The sequence below is a fragment of the Bufo gargarizans genome, chromosome 7 (assembly GCF_014858855.1).
Source record: "Bufo gargarizans isolate SCDJY-AF-19 chromosome 7, ASM1485885v1, whole genome shotgun sequence".
NCBI classification, from domain to species: domain Eukaryota; kingdom Metazoa; phylum Chordata; class Amphibia; order Anura; family Bufonidae; genus Bufo; species Bufo gargarizans.
Genome location: NC_058086.1, coordinates 72,363,702 through 72,382,419, shown reverse-complemented (window position 1 = coordinate 72,382,419; position 18,718 = coordinate 72,363,702). Strand labels below are relative to the sequence as shown.

At 43.9% G+C, this 18,718-nt stretch overlaps 1 protein-coding gene across 1 annotated transcript in view; it reads left to right on the top strand.

Annotated features, from left to right (window-relative positions):
* The window catches only part of TAMM41 (TAM41 mitochondrial translocator assembly and maintenance homolog), a 45,404-nt gene extending 42,693 nt beyond the window's left edge, over positions 1 to 2,711 (top strand). Inside the window, 1 exon segment of the mRNA XM_044301305.1 lies at positions 1,752 to 2,711. Coding sequence (XP_044157240.1) covers positions 1,752 to 1,822 — 71 coding nt within the window. The 3' untranslated portion in view covers positions 1,823 to 2,711.
* Positions 2,712 to 18,718: the final 16,007 nt, after the last annotated feature.

The following is an 18,718-nucleotide window of genomic DNA, read 5'->3' as shown; positions in this document are numbered from 1 at the left end:
TGTTGTCCCTGCCTACTTGTATTGCCCCACCTACAACATGGGTCTGCTTTTAGGTCTTGCTCCAGGGCCCCTGCGTCACGTTCGTTGGCCCCATGGCCTATTTGCAGTTCAGTTCCTTGGTAACACAAGCCCCACTCATTCCTCCATACCCAAACCATACAGTAGCAAAAAATTGTTTGTTTGGTAACAGATAAATAAACCAATACCAATCAATCAATATTTTAAACGTCTCTTACCATAAAAACCAGCATGTGATCGAATAGTGACAAAGTCCTCCCAGTACTACACCCGAGAGACTACACCCCAAAAAATAAACATTGTGACAAGTCCATTTAACTGTTCATGAAGATCTTCACAGACGGACCTCAGGTAAGGGAGTGCCTGACATAAATTGCTAAAAAAATTTCTGCCAGGGCTGATAGCAGCCAATCCTCAGGATAAACTCTTTCCACCATTAACATCAGAGCCCAATCAAAACAATATTAGAGTCCTAGCTGGAAGACTTTATGAATCTGCTCGTACTGGTAGATATGATCCAAAAGGTACTTGAGACCACCTGAAAGACAAAAAAGGGGGGGGGGGGGGGGTAACGGCACAAACGCCTGCAATACACCTTTACTCACAACAAGAAAAATAATGGAGCCATGTTACCATGTGTCCCCCAAGCTGGAACGCTCTGGGGGGCCCAATCTTTCACGTAAACGGGCCTGGGCTGCAGTACCAAACACCTCCTCAATACAGTGTGTAGAGCTGTGCCACAGTGCCCACTGGAGTGCCGCAGACTCTTCAAACAGCTGATTGGCGGGGATGCCGAGAGTCAGAGATAACCTATCCTGAGAAAACCCCTTTAATAGAGAGAAGTCCTCCTATGAAGACCCTCTGCTATTAGCCGGTTGGCTGCAAACAGCGCCCCTTATTCTGGGGGACCCAAAGGCTCCATGCAGGGGCAGTCAATTGATTTTTGTAGTCTGATCTATGTAAGGTATCACATTTTCTGCTGAGACTACAAAGATTACAGCTGGGACTTAGAGGTCCTACCAGGACATCCCATGATCAGCTTATCATTGGGGTCTCTTCTAGCAAAAGGGATTGTCCAGTCAGAGAATCCCTTTTTAAAGAGGTATGTAATAGTGATGGGTTATCTTTAAAGGGGTTCTCTGGGATTTTCGTAGATTGATGGCCTATCATTAGGATAGGTCCTCAATATGAGATGGTCAGGGATCCGACTCCCAGCCCCAGCCACTCCAGTAGATGCAGCTGTAGTTCTGACGTCTGCTTTGGCACCGAAGCTACTCCTAAACAGCTCAGGCTAGTTTGACACTAGCTTTACAATTTTCCGGCAAGCTGTTTCGGCAGAGGAACAACCTGTCAGAGTTCATCATATCCAGCATAGCCAAAAAGTACCAGAGCACCGCCCGGCTCCATTTACTATAATTGGATCCGGCCTGTTTCTGGCATTAGTGCTGGGATTCTGCCGGACAAAAAACGGTGCTTGAACTCTGGCAGGCTGTTCCTCTGCCGACATATTTTTAATAGTAGCTTCGGTGCCGGAAGCGGGCATCAGAACTACAGCTCCATCCACTGCGTAGTGGCCGGGGAATCGGGGCCGGTTGCTGCAGCACTGCTCCCATTCATTTCCAGTTCCGGTTTCCAGTGCCAAACAACAAACGATGTAATAATGAAGAAACTGTATTTGTATTATTAAATATGTTAATTACCGTTCTAATCTGATTATTTTTTTTCACTTTCAGGGGTAAAGAAAACTATTTGCTACAGTGCAAAGAAGCTGTACAAAATGCTGCGGAGTCTGCGCCATCCGTAATCCTACTTGTGATGATTAGCCGTTTCATTATTTATTCATGTGGATTTTCTTTTATCAAATAAGAACAAAAAAAAACAAAAAACTCTGGAACCTGAAGATGAAGTTTCATTTATTTATCACATTCTGTACCGGTAATTCCACTTTTATAATATGGTTTTCTTTGTGTAAGATTACCACATTAACCCCTTTAACACCCCCTTCCTTCAAATGTATTTGTATAGCTTATGCACTTCATTTTTAGCAGATAAAGCAAAATGCCTTTAACTATTTCTACCTCCAGTATGATATACACACAGCACAGGGGACGTCATTTGTAGCTCCTGGTCTCCAATTCACCCAACAAGGCCCAGCCATAACCTACTGATGTCTTCTATATCCTCAGGATAGGTCCTCAATATCAGATCAGCGTGGGTCCGGCATATCCGCGAGCAGCTGTATGAGGAGACAGCGCGGTCAGAGCGTGCATGTGCCGTCTCCCTTCTCTCTTCCTGTCTGCTGTCCCATAGACATACAGCAGAGAGAAAGGAGATGGCACGTGCGCACTGCGTCGTCTCCTCAAACAGCTGATCGGGGGGGGGTGCCGGATGTCAGACCCCCGACGATCTTATATCGATGACCTAACCTCAGGATAGGTCATTAATAGAAAAAAAAACAGACAACCTCTTTAATATTAACCCCTTAATGATATGGCGTTTTTCACTCCCTGCCTTCCCAGAGCCATAACTTTTTTTAATTTTCCATTCACATAACTGTACGGGGGCAGTTTTTTTACGGCGTTGCCTTTGCGGTAAACTTGACCAGTTCCCTCCATTGTCTAGGTCTGTGCGATTACAGAGATACCAAATTTATATAGTTTTTCTTGTGATTTAATACTGAAAAGAATAAAAACTTTAGAAAAAATTTTTTTTTTTCATTGCATCGCCATATTCTGACCCGATAACTATTTATAGTTACGTTTATGGAGTTGTGTTAGGACTAATTTTTCATGGGGGAATTCTCTAGTTTTCAGTGATAGCATTTTGGAGTTTGTATGCTTTTTGGATCACTTTTTATTCATATATATATATATATATATATATATATATATATATATATATATATATTTTTTTTTTATAAAGGTAAAACGATGAAAAAAAACTTTCAATAGGTTCCTATGGAGCCCTCCCACAGGCAGGGCCCTATAGAAACTATTGCTGTGGATCCTTCAGAGGGACCGAGGCTACCACAAGGAATTAACTGCTTCCCCTCAATGGGGAAACCCTTTCAGATGCCATGGTCACTATTGATCACAGCATCTGAGGGGTTAAATGTCTGCAATCAGCGTTAGTGCCAATCACAGACATTAACCCCTGGATAGAAGCAGGAACCCGGTAGCTATAGAGCCCACTGCGCTGTGGAGCATTAGCCATCTTTAAAGACCCATCATGCACTGTCCGTCTGTCAGATTTCAGGAAAGGGTTAAATGTAAAATACAGCGGAAGATTTACTAGTCAGATGTACCACAATTGTGACATAATTTGCAGCAAAAGCCATACATGCTTACTGGAAAGTCCGTGGTTAAAATGCAACAGTGCGAGTCAAGAAATGCCCCAAAATGTGGGCGTACAATCCTGGTGTAAAGTAAGCCAACTAATAGGGTGATGTAAACTTAGAAAAGTGAGTCTGAACCAAAATGTCCAGCCACTGCTAAATCTGGGGCTTTTAGGCTGTTTGGTCTAATTCTTAGATATATTTAGTAAATCTGCCCCAATGATGTAAAAGGGGGGTAATAATTTACTTGAAAACACTGTACCCTGGGCCAATGTAATCCACAGCCCTAGCTCCACCCGTACTAAATATTACTAAAAATAAGTGTGAGACGGCGGCTTAATCTAGGTGTAACATTATGTGATTCAAACAAGAAAATTGTTTGATAAAAAAGAAATTTGTAAGATAAAAAAGAAAAATTGCTTCCGTACAGACTTCGCTGTAGTTAATGCCATGTGTAAAAGTACCAAATTTTAGTAGAAATTTCAGGCAATGTTTGTACAGATGGAAAGTCCAAAAGATATTATTTTTAAAGGAGTTGTTCAGGACTTTTATTTTGATGGCCTATCTTAAAGGGTTTCTGTCACCTGAAAAATGGGTATTAAGCGGGCTGACATTGGTGATGTGCTAATGTCAGCTGAACATAACTATATTAGTGCCATCTCACTGCCTAAAGCCTTTATTGAGAAAAACGAACGTTTATAATATGCTAATTAGCCCCTAGGAGCAGTGGGGGGGCCGCGTTGCACCTGCTCCTAGAGCAGGGATCAGCAACCTTTGGCACTCCAGCTGTGTTGAAACTACAACTCCCAGCATGCCCACCTCCGTGGCTGTTCTCAGAACTCCCAGAGAAGTGAATGAAGCACGCTGGGAGTCGTAGTTTGACCACAGCTGGAGTGCAGGAGGTTGCGGATTCCTGTCCTAGAGGCTCCGTTTGCCCACCTCTGGCCACGCCCTTCTTCTCTTGATTGACAGGGCCAGGGCAGCGCTGCTCTCCTCCTGCCGGCCATGTCTGCAGTGTAAATCTCGCACCGTTCAGTATTCGGCAGGCGCAGTGAGGGAAGGACACTCGGCGGCTGTTGACTTCCTCACTGCGCCTGCGCCAAATACTGAACAGCGCGAGATTTACACTGCAGAGACGGCCGGAGGTAGGAGACCAACGATGCCTGCCCTTGTCAATCTAGTGTGGCAGCGCCCCCCCCTCCAGCTCCTAGAGGCCAATTAGCATATTATAAAAGTTTGCTTTTCTCAATAACGGCGGCAGGCAGTGAGATGGCACTAATATAGTTATGTTCAGCTGACATTAGCACATCGCCAATGTCAGCCAGGTCAATACCCATTTTTTAGGTGACAGAAACCCTTTAAGGATAGGTCATCAATGTCTGATCGGCAGGCGTCCGACTCCCGGCACCCCTGCTGAACAGCTGTTAAAAGCGTGCCAGTCAAAGCGCCATACATTGTTTAGTGGCTGTGTTTGGTATTGCAGCATTAAATTGGACTGCGCTGCCCCTAGACCATGTGACCAATGATCAGGACGCCACTTGCCTAAGAAGAGGATGCGCCATAAACTCTTCTAACAGCAGATCCCCCGCTAAATCCTGTGGATAGACCATCAATATCAGGATCCCGGAGAAGCTCTTTAACAATTTCCAAAGCGACGGATCATTCATCCATCATGTAAGGAACTTCTGCTGTAAAGTAAACAAGGATTTGAAAGGATGATATTTTTGGGCTCATGTACTACAGATGTGTGTCCATAAATCTCTATGGTGTCATACTGTACCTCTATGTGCCTGCAGTTTTATACATCTGCTGTAAAGCCATGGCAATGGGGCTTTTTTTCTATGGCTCCCCGCTTCAGCAATAGCATATCCATCTACCCATGTGACACTGGCATCAGCATCTCGTGCTGTACCCCGCTGAAGTCAACGTGGTACTACATGACCGGGGCAGCATCAGCTTTATAGCATTTCTTCACACGGCACAAATTTCTTTACAATCTTGCCAAACTTTTTTTAATTCATCTGTGAAAGTTTTTAGCATTTTTGCTGGTATTTTATCTCCATCAAAGTGCTATCTGAGCAGCCGGCGAGCGCCTTGTGAGTGACTTGCTTTAAAGTTACAACTTACATAAGTGGACAAGTCATGGCGCGGTTGAAGGAACAAATGATAATTCTTTAGCCTCCAAGCAGTGGTTCCTGTGGAGACCTGCCCATCCAGAGTTAATGAGGCTGCAGGCTTGAAAGATTGAGTATGTGGGCTTGGCTATGAGTAATACTTTCACAAGATGGGCCATTTATAAGACTGAGGCATTTGTGATCTACGGGCTGTTTGGGATCAGCTATACTTTACTCCACTGAACTATTTTTGTAGAAAAATTTCAAAAGAACACAAAATTGTCCAAGTACACCAAGATAAGATCACGTCCGAGCAGAACATGCAGGTGGATGGTGGAGTTCAGAGGAATATCGGTCAGCTGAAGGAGCCGCCTATCTCGAGTATGACCAGCTTTAGTTACAGCAGTCCTGGGGTCCTTGTTGGGTATCATCATTGGGTTCAGCAATGGTTCTACCCATTACTTGCACAGTCAGTACATCCAAGGAGTTACACAGCTGGGGTCAGAGTTATCTCTAACCTTGACCACTTCATTGCTGGGCAACTTAAAAAATTTTGCTTTTTTTTTGTTTTTCACTCCCTCCTTTTCCTAAGCCATAACGCTTTTATTTTTTTTCCCTTTACATAGCTGCATGAGGGCTTGTGTTTTTGCGGAATAAGTTGTACTTGTATATGATGTAGTGGTAAGCTGGAAAAAAAATTCCAAATGGGGTGGAATTTGGAAAAACAAAATACAATTCTGCCATAATTTTATGGGTTTTGTTTTCATGGCATTCATTATGCGGTAACTGACCTGTTACCTTCATTTTCTGAGTAAGTTAGGCCTCTTTCACACTTGCGTTGTCCGGATCCGGCGTGTACTCCACTTGCCGGAATTACACGCCGGATCCGGAAAAACGCAAGTGTACTGAAAGCATTTGAAGACTGATCCGTCTTCAAAATGCGTTCAGTGTTACTATGGCAGCCAGGACGCTATTAAAGTCCTGGTTGCCATAGTAGGAGCGGGGAGCGGCATACTTACAGTCCGTGCGGCTCCCGGGGCGCTCAAGAATGACGTCAGAGCGACCCATGCGCATGGATGACATGCGATCACGTGATCCATGCGCTTGGGGCGCCCTGACGTCACTCTGGAGCGCCCCGGGAGCCGCACGGACGGTAAGTATACTGCTTCCCCGCTCCCCACTACACTTTACAATGGCTGCTGGGACTTTAGCGTCCCTAAAAAAGCTAAACGTCAGATCCGGCAATGCGCCGAAACGACGTTTAGCTTAAGGCCGGAGCCGGATCAATGCCTTTCAATGGGCATTAATTCCGGATCCGGCCTTGCGGCAAGTCTTCAGGATTTTTGGCCGGAGCAAAAAGCGCAGCATGCTGCGGTATTTTCTCCGGCCAAAAAACGTTCTGGTCCGGAACTGAAGACATCCTGATGCATCCTGAACAGATTCACTCCATTCAGAATGCATTAGGATTAGAGATGAGCGAACTTCTGTTTTAAGTTCGGCGTCTAAAGTTCGGGGGCGGGTTAGCGGAGAATCCCGATCTGGAACCGGATATGGATTCCGACTTCCGTTGTGGTCCGTGGTAGCGGAATCAATAATGGCCGATTATTGATTCCGCTACCACGGACCACAACGGAAGTCGGAATCCATATCCGGTTCCAGATCGGGATTCTCCGCTAACCCGCCCCCGAACTTTAGACGCCGAACTTAAAACAGAAGTTCGCTCATCTCTAATTAGGATAAAACTGATCAGGATTCTTCCGGCATAGAGCCCCGACGACGGAACTCTATGCCGGAAGAAAAGAACGCAGATGTGAAAGAGCCCTTAGATTACAGAGAAACAACATTCAGATAGTTTTCCAAAATAAAAACTTTGGGGAATTTTTTTTTTTTTTTACCAGAAAATAATAGTACTGCAACTTCTATGGACAACCTGTTTAACATGACGTTGTGGCGCGGGGTTTACAGAGAATTTTACAAAGGCTATGGCTTTGCAGCTACCCATAAGTAACAATAAAATTGTGGCTTTACCACATCTCTCACTTTAATGTTTCCATATGGAAAAGACAGCTGCAAGTGACTTTGCAAAAGTTGGATGTTTTGATATTGTGGTTGTGAGGTCTTTAGTCTTAAAGAGGTATTCCCACCCTAAATCTCTGGATGCCAGTATATTCCATTAATGTTATATAGATTGAGGTCCGACCTCTGGGTGCCAGGATATGCCATTACTGTGATATACACTCTCCTACAGAATTATTAGGAACACCATACTAATACGGTGTTGGACCCCTTTTGCCTTCAGAACTGCCTTAATTCTTTGTGGCATTATTTCAACAAGGTGCTGATGGCATTCTTTAGAAATGTTGGCCCATATTGATAGGATAGCATCTTGCAGTTGATGGAGATTTGAGGGATGCACATCCAGGGCACGAAGCTCCCGTTCCACCACATCCCAAAGATGCTCTATTGGGTTGAGATCTGGTGACTGTGGGGGCCATTTTAGTACAGTGAACTCATTGTCATGTTCAAGAAACCAATTTGAAATGATTCGAGCTTTGTGACATGGTGCATTATCCTGCTGGAAGTAGCCATCAGAGGATGGGTACATGGTGGTCATGAAGGGATGGACATGGTCAGAAACAATGCTCAGGTAGCCCGTGGCATTTAAACGATGGCCAATTGGCACTAAGGGGTCTAAAGTGTGCCCAGAAAACACCCCCCACACCATTACACCACCACCACCAGCCTGCACAGTGGCAACAAGGCATGATAGGTACATGTTCTCATTCTGTTTACGCCAAATTCCGACTCTACCATTTGAATGTCTCAACAGAAATTGAGACTCATCAGACCAGGCAACATTTTTCCAGTCTTCAACAGTCCAATTTTGGTGAGCTCGTGCAAATTGTAGCCTCTTTTTCCTATTTGTAGTGGAGATGAGTGGTACCCGGTGGGGTCTTCTGCTGTTGTAGCCCACCTTTCTTTCCCATTCTGACATTCAGTTTGGAGTTAGGAGATTGTCTTGACCAAGACCACAACCCTACATGCATTGAAGCAACTGCCATGTGATTGGTTGACTAGATAATCGCATTAATGAGAAATAGAACAGGTGTTCCTAATAATTCTTTAGGTGAGTGTAGATTCAGGTCCCACCTCTGGGTGCCAGGATATGCCATTAATGTGATATAGATTCAGGTCTCACCTCTGGGTTTCAGATTAAGGTGCTCTCTCCCCAAGGAGAGATAGTACCCCCCTCAAATCCTGACAGGCCTCTCGCCCAGTTAAGCCAGTACTCTCTGCTCTGCACTGATGAGGGGCAATCACCCCGAAACAGCTGTCTGCAGATGAGATGCTGGCTTATTTAATATCCAAGTCATGTCTCAAGGCTTATTTAAGGAGCTGAACATTGACTTATAGGACAGCTGCCTTACATCTGGTGGCATTAGGGTCAGAGCTTGTTAAGAGCTCATTTGCATCCCTTTCTTCTCAGAATTCCAGAGGAGCATGTATGGCCTATAAGTCTCCTCACACTGATTAAGGCAGTTGCAAGTCCAAGAGGTGGGAGCTGCATTTATCATACATTAATGGCTTTTCTTTTAATATCGTTTAATTATGGGGGGGGGGGGGGGGGCTTAGCACGGCTCAGGTGGCTTTGCAGCATTATGAGATAATCTGTATATTCAGCAGCTGGACACACCCTATAAATAAGGTGTACAGTAGCTTTCTTTAGGCTACATTCACACGATAGTGAAAAAAACAGACACCCTGTCAGTTTTTTTTTTCATGGCCATTTTGCATCCATGTGTGCATTCATTTTCTGTCTGTCTGTCCGTTTTTAATGGCCGTTTTGCATCAGTTTTTAATGGCCATTAGAAACAAGTTTTATTGACTTTTGCCTCCCCAATATAAATAATGGTCCCCATAGTGCTTCTCCAGTATAAAGAATGCCCCCATTAGTGCCCCCCATTATAACGAATGCAGACACTTCTTTTTGGTAGACCAGTAGTTGTCACTCTACCTTCCATTATTAGCTGCCTGTATTACTGGAACTTGGATTCGGGGAATCTCGGGTTACGCTACCACAAAAGGGGCAGTGAAGTCGATATGCGGCTGTTGGAGAATTTGCATTAGGTACCAGGCTCCGACAAACTGCTTATTGTAAAGTCGTGTAATGAAACCCGCACGTAGCTGTTATAAAGTGTGATAATGCGGTCAGCGGGACTGGGTCATGAATGTACTGTGTACCGTCTCCTCTACATATGCGTTTTGGCATTCTGGTTTTCAGATCCGGCAGAGGATCTCAATACCAGAAAAAACGTTTCTGTTTAGTCCTCATGCATTCTGAATGGAAAGAGATGCAGGATGCCTTCCGTCCTGTGCTGCAAGATGCGGTTTTGTGTCGGGTCATTGAAATGGAACAAACCGGATCAGTCACTAAAAGCAATGTAAGTCAATGATGATGGATCCATTTTTTATTTTTCGGATCCATCACCCATTGACTTTCAATGTATTTAGTGACAGTTCCGGTTTGTCCCATTTCAATTTCACACAACCGCATCCTAACGAACCATTTTGGTCAGGTTTTGAGATCCTCTTCCGAATCTCAAAACCTGAAACCAAAACGCATATGTGAAAGCCTATGTGTGATTTTAACTGATAAATTAAGAGCCTTAGGAATACAAATTTGCAGGAAAAAAATAGTTTTAGGCCCAACCTTACTACTGTTCTGTACAAGCAGTAATATGACACCTGTAATGACCTAAAGTGCGTGTCCACATGGCGTGCAAAAACATAAGGCGCTTTTTCCCCTGATACGAAACCTGAGGCAGTTGCCAGGTTCCATCAGATGCTGTAGGACAAGCATTGCTTCTAGGGGAAAATATCTGCGTAGGGGTACATCCACATGAGCCAAAAAATAATGCAGATTTGTGTGCGGAAAATCTGCAGCGTTATACCTTACCTCCAAAGTGGACGGGATTTGAAAAAATCTCATCCACAAGCTGCAGGAAAAAAATTTACTTGCGGTGGAGATTTTTTTTTAAATATGCAGCGTGGCGATGTATGTTGTGGAGCTCTGTTACTGATTTCACACTTTACAATGCAGAGCGTTAAATCCAAGGCAAATCACTGACGTGTGAATGAGGCATTAGCCGACGCTGATTTTTAGGAGAGTTTTATACCACGATGCTGCGTCCTATACAGGCACAACACAGACTTCTCTAGGGAAGAGTACCTCTGTAACGTTGCGTGCAATGCTGCAGACTTTAATAAAGTTGGAGGCAAACAAAGGTTCAATATGGGATATTTTCAAGAAATTTCCATTCATAGCCTATTCTTGCGATATCAGTTTGATTGGTGGTGGTCTAGTCTTCACCAGTCAGCAGAACAGAGGGATCAGCAAGTGGCATGGCCCCTTTATTAGATCCAAAGTTACCATGGGGTGAAATTTTAAAATCGGCTTTGGCATAATTTGCGCCAAATTTATCAAATGTTGCATAATATTTGATACATTTGTCACCTCTTCCAGTATAAGGTACACCAGTGGAAAATGGCTGTGTGACAGCCGTGTTTTTAATAGCCGTTTTCAAAAATATTCCAATCTTCCCCATTCCAGGGGCTAATCATATAACCAGTGAACAGCGGCCGTCAAAAATTAGACTTGTCCTACTTGGGATCGGCACAATGGGAGCAAAATAATTCTACTGGGGCAACAATGGGGGCCATTATTTATATTTGGGGCAAGTGGGCCATAATATATTCTAAAGGCATTGCAAAGTGGCCATGTTTATCTGTTTGTAACAGACTTTTTTTTTATTTTACTGTTTGTGGAAATGTACACTAATCTTATTTACAATTTGCAGTTTTTTTCCATGTGGAAATGTACCTGCCGTGTGGATTTCAAAATGGGACCTGCACAGATTTCAAGAATGGAGCAGGGAAGGTGGTGGCTGGAGGACGCCAAGTTTGCCAGGGTCCGGCCACCACCAAGCGCTCTCCCCATAAGAATGAATGGGAGCGCACCGCGCTTGCGCGGCTACCGCTCCCATTTATTTCTATGGGGCCGACGGAAATAGCCAAGCCCCATAGAAATGAATGGAGGGTGGCTACGCATGCGCATTTCGCCCTCCACCATTTTCAGGGCTCCTTTCTCTGTGTAGGTGAAGGTCCCAGAGGTGGGTCCCGCACCTATCAGGCAAAAGGGGCATATCCTAGTGATGTGCCCCCATTGTCTGCGATGGGAAATCCCCTTTAAGATGCATCTCCACCTTCTATGCCATCCCTTCACTGGATTAAGATGTAACAATTTTTGCAACTCTTTAAAAGGTCTCAGTTGATCAATCTGGCTTAAATCACCCAGACTGGCTAGCCGTGCCCATTTACCCACCCACTTTTCAAATCCAGAGTAAGTAGAGTAAAAATGCAAAATTGTGCAAAATTTTTGTGTAAATTTGCCCCAAAAAAGTCACAAATCCCTATTTTACTAAATTTAGAAGAGTGCAGGGCTTGATAAATTTCCCCCCTGTGGGGTTCATACTCTCACCAATTCAACATTGATGGCCAGGAGAAAACCCCTTTAATCACCACAAGATATGAATTGGATTTCTATAAATTGTATTTACCGTGAGGGAAAATTTTTCCAAAGATTATTTATTTTATTTTTTTATTGAAAAACTTTTAAACTGAAGTCTTTCTGTTTAGACCACTTGGCAAGAAAAAACAAGTAGAACCTAACAGAAGAAATCTCTCTCTTGGCCACTTTGCGCCAATTAACTTCTTTTTAAACAGACCAGATGCCCCCTCCGTGCTGCCAGAGATCATTCCCAGCTGCATGCTGTCTGCTTCAACCAAGGCGTCAGCACTTCCTCGCAGGTGTTAGTTTATAGCAGTGCTTGCTGGTAACATGAGAAGATATCATGTGTCCTTGAGGACCTTGGCGATCATCTTTCTTCTACTACCTGAGAGATGTTTTTGTGTGCAGCAACAGCAAAGATCCCTTATTATTCCTGAGGGGGCACAGGTTAAGCTCCAGGCCTTGCTTGTGTCTCCGGCACTCCATCCACTTACTGACTGTCTGCTCTGGGGTTTTAAGTGACATGAGAAAGGTTTGTGTTTTCTTGGCACGATACAGAAGATGTGCTGAATGCCCAAACATCTCTCAAGTGATCAGGTCTTCTGTTTGTTTCTTCTCCTTGGACCAAGGCCAGAAGTGATTAGCATATGAGTCATGTTGTTCCCGGCTCACTACAGCATGCAGGGTACACGTTCATATGGGTGTGTGTTTTCTACACGGGCCCTGAGTGCATAAACATCAGCGATTACAAAGCAAAGTGATCCTCGATAGCGTGCTTCCTCGTACGCTGCATTCTCGTTGACCAATGACCAGACCCAAATCCTAAGGGTACGACCACATGGACAGGTTTCTGCATGCAGTTCTGGAAGCCCAAAACCAGGAGTGAATTATAAAGAGTGGAGAAGTTGTGTCTGTCCTGTATACTCAATCTCCTTTTATGATCCACTCCTGATTTGGGCTTCCAAAACTTAATGTAGAAACCTGACTCTATGGCCGTACCAGGTGCGTGGCTATAGGGAAAGCAGCTGCTTTGGGGCCCTGACCCAAAAGGGGACCCATCCAGGAAGGAAAAGGACTAAAAGATTTTGTCAGGGCCCCCTTAACAGTATTACACAATGAAATTATATACAGTGACAGTATACACAGTGTACAAAACGGATGGAACAGCTGCCGGGCCTGGTCTGAGAGAGCGGTCTTTACTAGCCACAGGAATGGGGGCGGGATGAAAGGAAGGGGTTGCGAAAAAATTATTGCTGTGGGGCCCAGTCATTTCTAGCTACGCCACTGGGCCGTACCCTAACTAAACCACACTGGAACATAACTGCAAGTCCCTAAACGGACACTTCCATCAGAAAGAAGTATTTAAAAAATAAATAAATAAAAATCCATAGACAAAAATTTGTTTTAGAATTTTTAGCTGTTTTAACTTTTTAATTTCAGCAGTGCTGTACCTTTTAAAAATCAAATACAAAATATTGTCCTTCTTTATATAAAACCTCTTACAGTGCCTTGAAAAAGTATTCATACCCCTTGAACTTTTCCACATTTTTTCACTTTACATCCATAAACTTAGGCTACATTTTCACATCTGCGTTTTTGCTGGATCCGTCATGGATCAGCAAAAACGCTTCCATTAGGATAATACAACCGGATCCAGTTGTATTATCTCTAAAATGACCAAGACAGATCAGGCACTAAAACCATTATAAGTCAATGGACACCAGATCTGTATTCTTTTGTGTCCGAGAAAATGGATCTGGCACTATTGACTTACATTGTGTTTCATGCCGGATCTGTCTTGCTCAGTATCCCATGACGCACTCATAACGCCATGGGAACGCAACAAAACGGAATGGAATGTATTCCATTCAGTTTCGTTTTGTTCCCAATGAATGTGGACAAAACTGAAGCGTTTTTCTCCGGTTTTGATATCCTATGACAGACATCAATACTGGAAAGGAAAACGCTGATGTAAAAGTAGCCTTAAATGTATTTTATTGGGATTTTATGTGATAGCCCACAAAAAATAGCAAGTATGTGTAAAATAAAAGAAAATGATAAATAGTTTTCAAAAGTTTTAACAAATAAAAATCTCAAGTGTGGTGTACATTTGTATTCAGCCCCCCTGTACACTGACACCCCTAAATAAAATCCAGTGTGATCAATTGCCTTCAGAAGTCACCTAAATATTAAATTGAGTCCACCTGTGTGTAATTTATTCTCGGTATAACTACAGCTGTTCTGTGAAGGCCTCAGAGGTTTGTTAGAGAACATTAGTGATCAAACAGCATTCTGAAAACCAATGAACCCACCAGACAGGTCAGAGATAAAGTTGTGGAGAAGTATAAAGCAGGGTTAGGTTATAAAAAAATATCTCGAGCTCTGAACATCTCATGGACCACTGTTCAATGCATCATCCAAAAATGGAAGGAGTATGGTGCAACTGCAAACCATCCAAGACATGGCCGTCCACCTTGCCCAGGCAAGGAGAGCACTAATTAGAGAAGCAGAGAAGTGGCCCATGGTCACACTGGAGGAGCTGCAGAGATCCGCAGCTCAGGTGGGAGAATCTGTCCACAGGACAACTATTAGTCATGTAATCTGGCCTTTATGGAAGAGTGGCAAGAAGAAAGCCATTTTTTAAATCAAACCATAAGAAGTCACTTTTGCAGTTTGCCACAAGCCATGTAGGGGACACGGCAAACATGTGGTAGAAGGTGCTCTGGTCAGATGAGACTAAAGTTTAACTTTTTGGCCTAAATCAGGCATCCTCAAACTGTGGCCCTCCAGCTGTTGCAAAACTACAACTCCCAGTATGCCCGAACAGCCTACAGGTATCAGCCTACAGCAGGGCATTGTGGGAGTTGTAGTTTTACAACAGCTGGAGGGCCGCAGTTTGAGGATGCCTGGCCTTAATGGTAGAGGCTGCAAAAGACGAGATTGGGGAGGAGGTTTACCTTCCAGCAGGACAACGACCATATAAACACAGCAAGAGCTACAATGGAATGGTTTAGATCAGGCATGCTCAACCTGCAGCCCTCCAGCTGTTGTACAACTCCCACAATGCCCTGCTGTAGGCTGTTCGGGCATGCTGGGAGTTATAGTTTTCCAATAGCTGGAGGGCCGCAGGTTGAGCATGCCTGGTTTAGATCAAAGCATATTCATGTCTTAGAATGGCCCAAAGTACAGACCTAAATCCCATTGAAAATCTGTGGCAAGACTTGAAAATTGCTGTTCACAGACACTCTCCGTCCAATCTTCTATTTTGCAAAGAAGAATGAGCAAAAATATCAGCCTCTAAATGTGCAAAGCTGGTAGAGATAAACCCAAAAGACTTGCAGCTGTAATTGCAGCGATAGGTGGTCCTACAAAGTATTTACTCAGGGGGGCTGAGTACGAATGCACGCCACACTTTCCAGATTTTTATATCTTTTCTTTTCACTTCACACATACTTGCTACTTTATGTTGGTCTATAACATAAAATCCCAACAAAATACAGGGCATCTGTCAGCCGATTTGTACCTATGACACTGGCTGACCTGTTACATGGGCACTTGGCAGCTGAAGACATCTGTGTTGGTCCCATCTTTTATATATGTGTCCACATGGCTGAGAAAAATGAAGTTTTAATATATGCAAATGAGCCTCTAGGAGCAACGGGGGGGGGGGGGGGGGTCATTACTCCTAATGGCTCAGTTCTCTCTGCAACTGCCGTGCCCTCTCCACTTCGAGCTTTCTCTACCCCTATCCAATTGTTAGGTGTTATTCCCTTCTGCTTGTCCTCTTCTTGTTGCTAACATGCATTCATTTATTAACTTACTAAAAGATATAGAACAGATAGAAAAGACAATCACTGCCGGGTCAGAGGATCAGACTACACATGGTTTGTTTGAAGTCTGTTACCATGGAGAGAACTATAACTTTATATTGGTGAAGTACAACAAATACATTTGGATTTTTCAAAATGGAAACTATTTCCAAAGGGTTTTTATATTATTTAATTATTATTATTTTTTAATTTATTTCCTGCTACCTATGGAAATGGGATGTGCACGTTCCAGCTCTACTTGTCATGCCAGTAGAACATCTTGCCTACCATGAAATTGGCTATGAACTCATACATGCTAGGTTGCCTTATGGACCCACTTAGAAAATAAAAAGCTATAAATATAAAACCAACTATATAGCGGATCTGACCACCCACCTGTGTTGTTTTCATAGAGAACTCAGTGGTGACACTAGTTACATGGCACAACTCGGCATCAGCACCTGCTGAGCACTACTATTGCTTATTTCTGCTGTAATATCTAACCATAACACTAAGGACATTTACATATAATGATCTTATCCAGAAAACAAATCTAGTTGCCAGGAGCCGGTAGAGTCCCTGGTGGCCTCTCTGTAACCTGTGACTTATATATCAGTAAGAGCTATACAGAGTAGAGAGAAATATTGGTTGCTCAGTGTTATCACTATGAACACAGTTAGCGTTCAGCTTGTGTTCATTGGGCCTATGTAAATAATTCATTACAAGTACGTTCACTGTTGTACTTAGTGTTTACCTGAACAACACTGTACGCTACCTGCAGACAGTATCCTGTGTAGATGGCTAGGATGGGGACTACTACAGAAGTGAATGTGCCTACTGATCTGATTTGACTTGGGGCTACTTCTAATTATTATGGCAGCCCCCTGGTCTTCACACTTTAACCCCTGTACAGGAATCTTGACTCTGCTGTAGGGGAACCACCAGGCTTCTACCTCCTAGAGTAGTCTTAGTTCAGGGGCCGCTGAACCACAGTGGTCATGAGACACTGGTGTGAAGCACCAAAGGGTCAGTCAAAACTGTACAAGCCAAGGTCAGGTTGTCAGAGTTTGTGCAATCCAGAAGTAGTCCAAGGGTCTGGGCAGCCAGCTCAGGGTCAGAACAAGGGAGGAACTGGCAGAGGTCAGGTCCGGTAGTGAAGAGTGTCACACCTTTGCATGATACAAGATAACTAGAACCTATTTCTCAGGCACCTCGGGGGAAGACTTAAGGTGGATCGACGCTGGCCTATTAAGAGTCAGAGGAGGCACACACACTTGTGGAGCAGGTGACAAACAGGCCTCAGCTTGCATGGAGAGGACAGAGCTGTGCTATTTCGGCAGCAGTACTTGCAGGGAGGCAACAGAAGGACACTAACAGGCACGGACCTCCAGGGGAACAACAGAGAAGGGAAGGTAAGAGTTCCAGTAGCCATGCCCACAGGGATGAGGCACGCTATATCCTCTGTCATATCAGACTAATTGACAAATCCACCCACTGACATCCGACGTCGCTTCGCTCAAAACTTCAGATTAATACTGTACGAGATTCATCTCCGTATAGCATTAAAATGTATGGGCTCTGATGAGCCAAAGTCTATTATTTGCAAAGTTGTGCGAGACGTTGTTGAAAAACTTCGGTTTAAAACTGGAAACTGAACTCTGCTTCGGTTCCGACTGGTACCTCGGGACCAAAGTCGAGTTCGGTTCCGATGTTTTGAGCGAAGCGATGTCGGATGTAGCATACGAAGCTCGCTTCACTAATCACAAGAATGAAGACTTGGTACCCTACAGAGCCCCCTGAAATGAATGGAGTGGCAGTTTGGGCATCTCTATGGGACTTCGGGAAATAGCGGAGCCCTGTACTTTGCGGTCTTTGGCACCCCCGTAGAGATGAATGGAGCAGCAGTGCACATGCTCAACAACCTGATGCTCCATTCATTTCAGGGGGCTCTGAGGGTATGGAGTCACCATTTTCGTGACCAGTGGGTCTCCCAGCAGTGGGACCCCTCTGATCTAATAGTCATCCTCTATCCTGTGAATAGTGGATAACTTGTTAAAACTGGAATACCCCTTTAAGCATATCCTTTAGCGGTGAAGGGGGATATTAAGGTGTAGAAGTGCCGGCCTTGATAAATGACCCAATTTTTATGGGAGACTGTAATAGGCAGGCTCTGTGACCAGCGCAGAGATCACTATACAGAGGGGAAGGAGATATGTGATCAGGCTCAGATGCATCTGTGAGTACGTAGTCCAACAGTCCTTGTTTTTAATTTGTTTTTATTCATTTTTCAAAGTAACATTAAAACAATATTCTAATATAATATATTATGCATTTTATACATGCAGAGATTGTAATCCAGCTCCACTCCCACAGTGATACAAGCCTCCTACTAATTTCACTTGGTGTAAGGGAGAAATATATTCTCAAATATTTCAACCTTATTATTAAGCTCAGTTATAGAAAGACAGCAAGTCAGAGCAAAGCAGGCCCAAAAACAATGAAAAGAAGATAAACTGGATTAGTTCACTTTCTACCATATGTTTGACCTTTGAAATCTTAAGTAGAGGATTATCCAATATCTGCTTCTGACCACAGTCATTACTGTCCTCTTGGGACCCTTGGTGAGAGGTCATTGTACTGGTTCACTTAACCTTCACATGCACCCTCGTCTCATCAAGGGATGCCTCCGTATCACTGATGGCCAAGGGGCCTCTTTTAAAAGCGTAAACAAGGAAAGTGAATGCTAGTTGTAGTACTAGAGTGAAAGTGGCCGTACAGACCAAGTTCTCATTTGTGGTCGGTTTATGAAGGTTGTCGGTCTGGATGCCATAGGTTAAAATAGCAAATCGGCAATCGATCTCTGCCTTGATGTGTC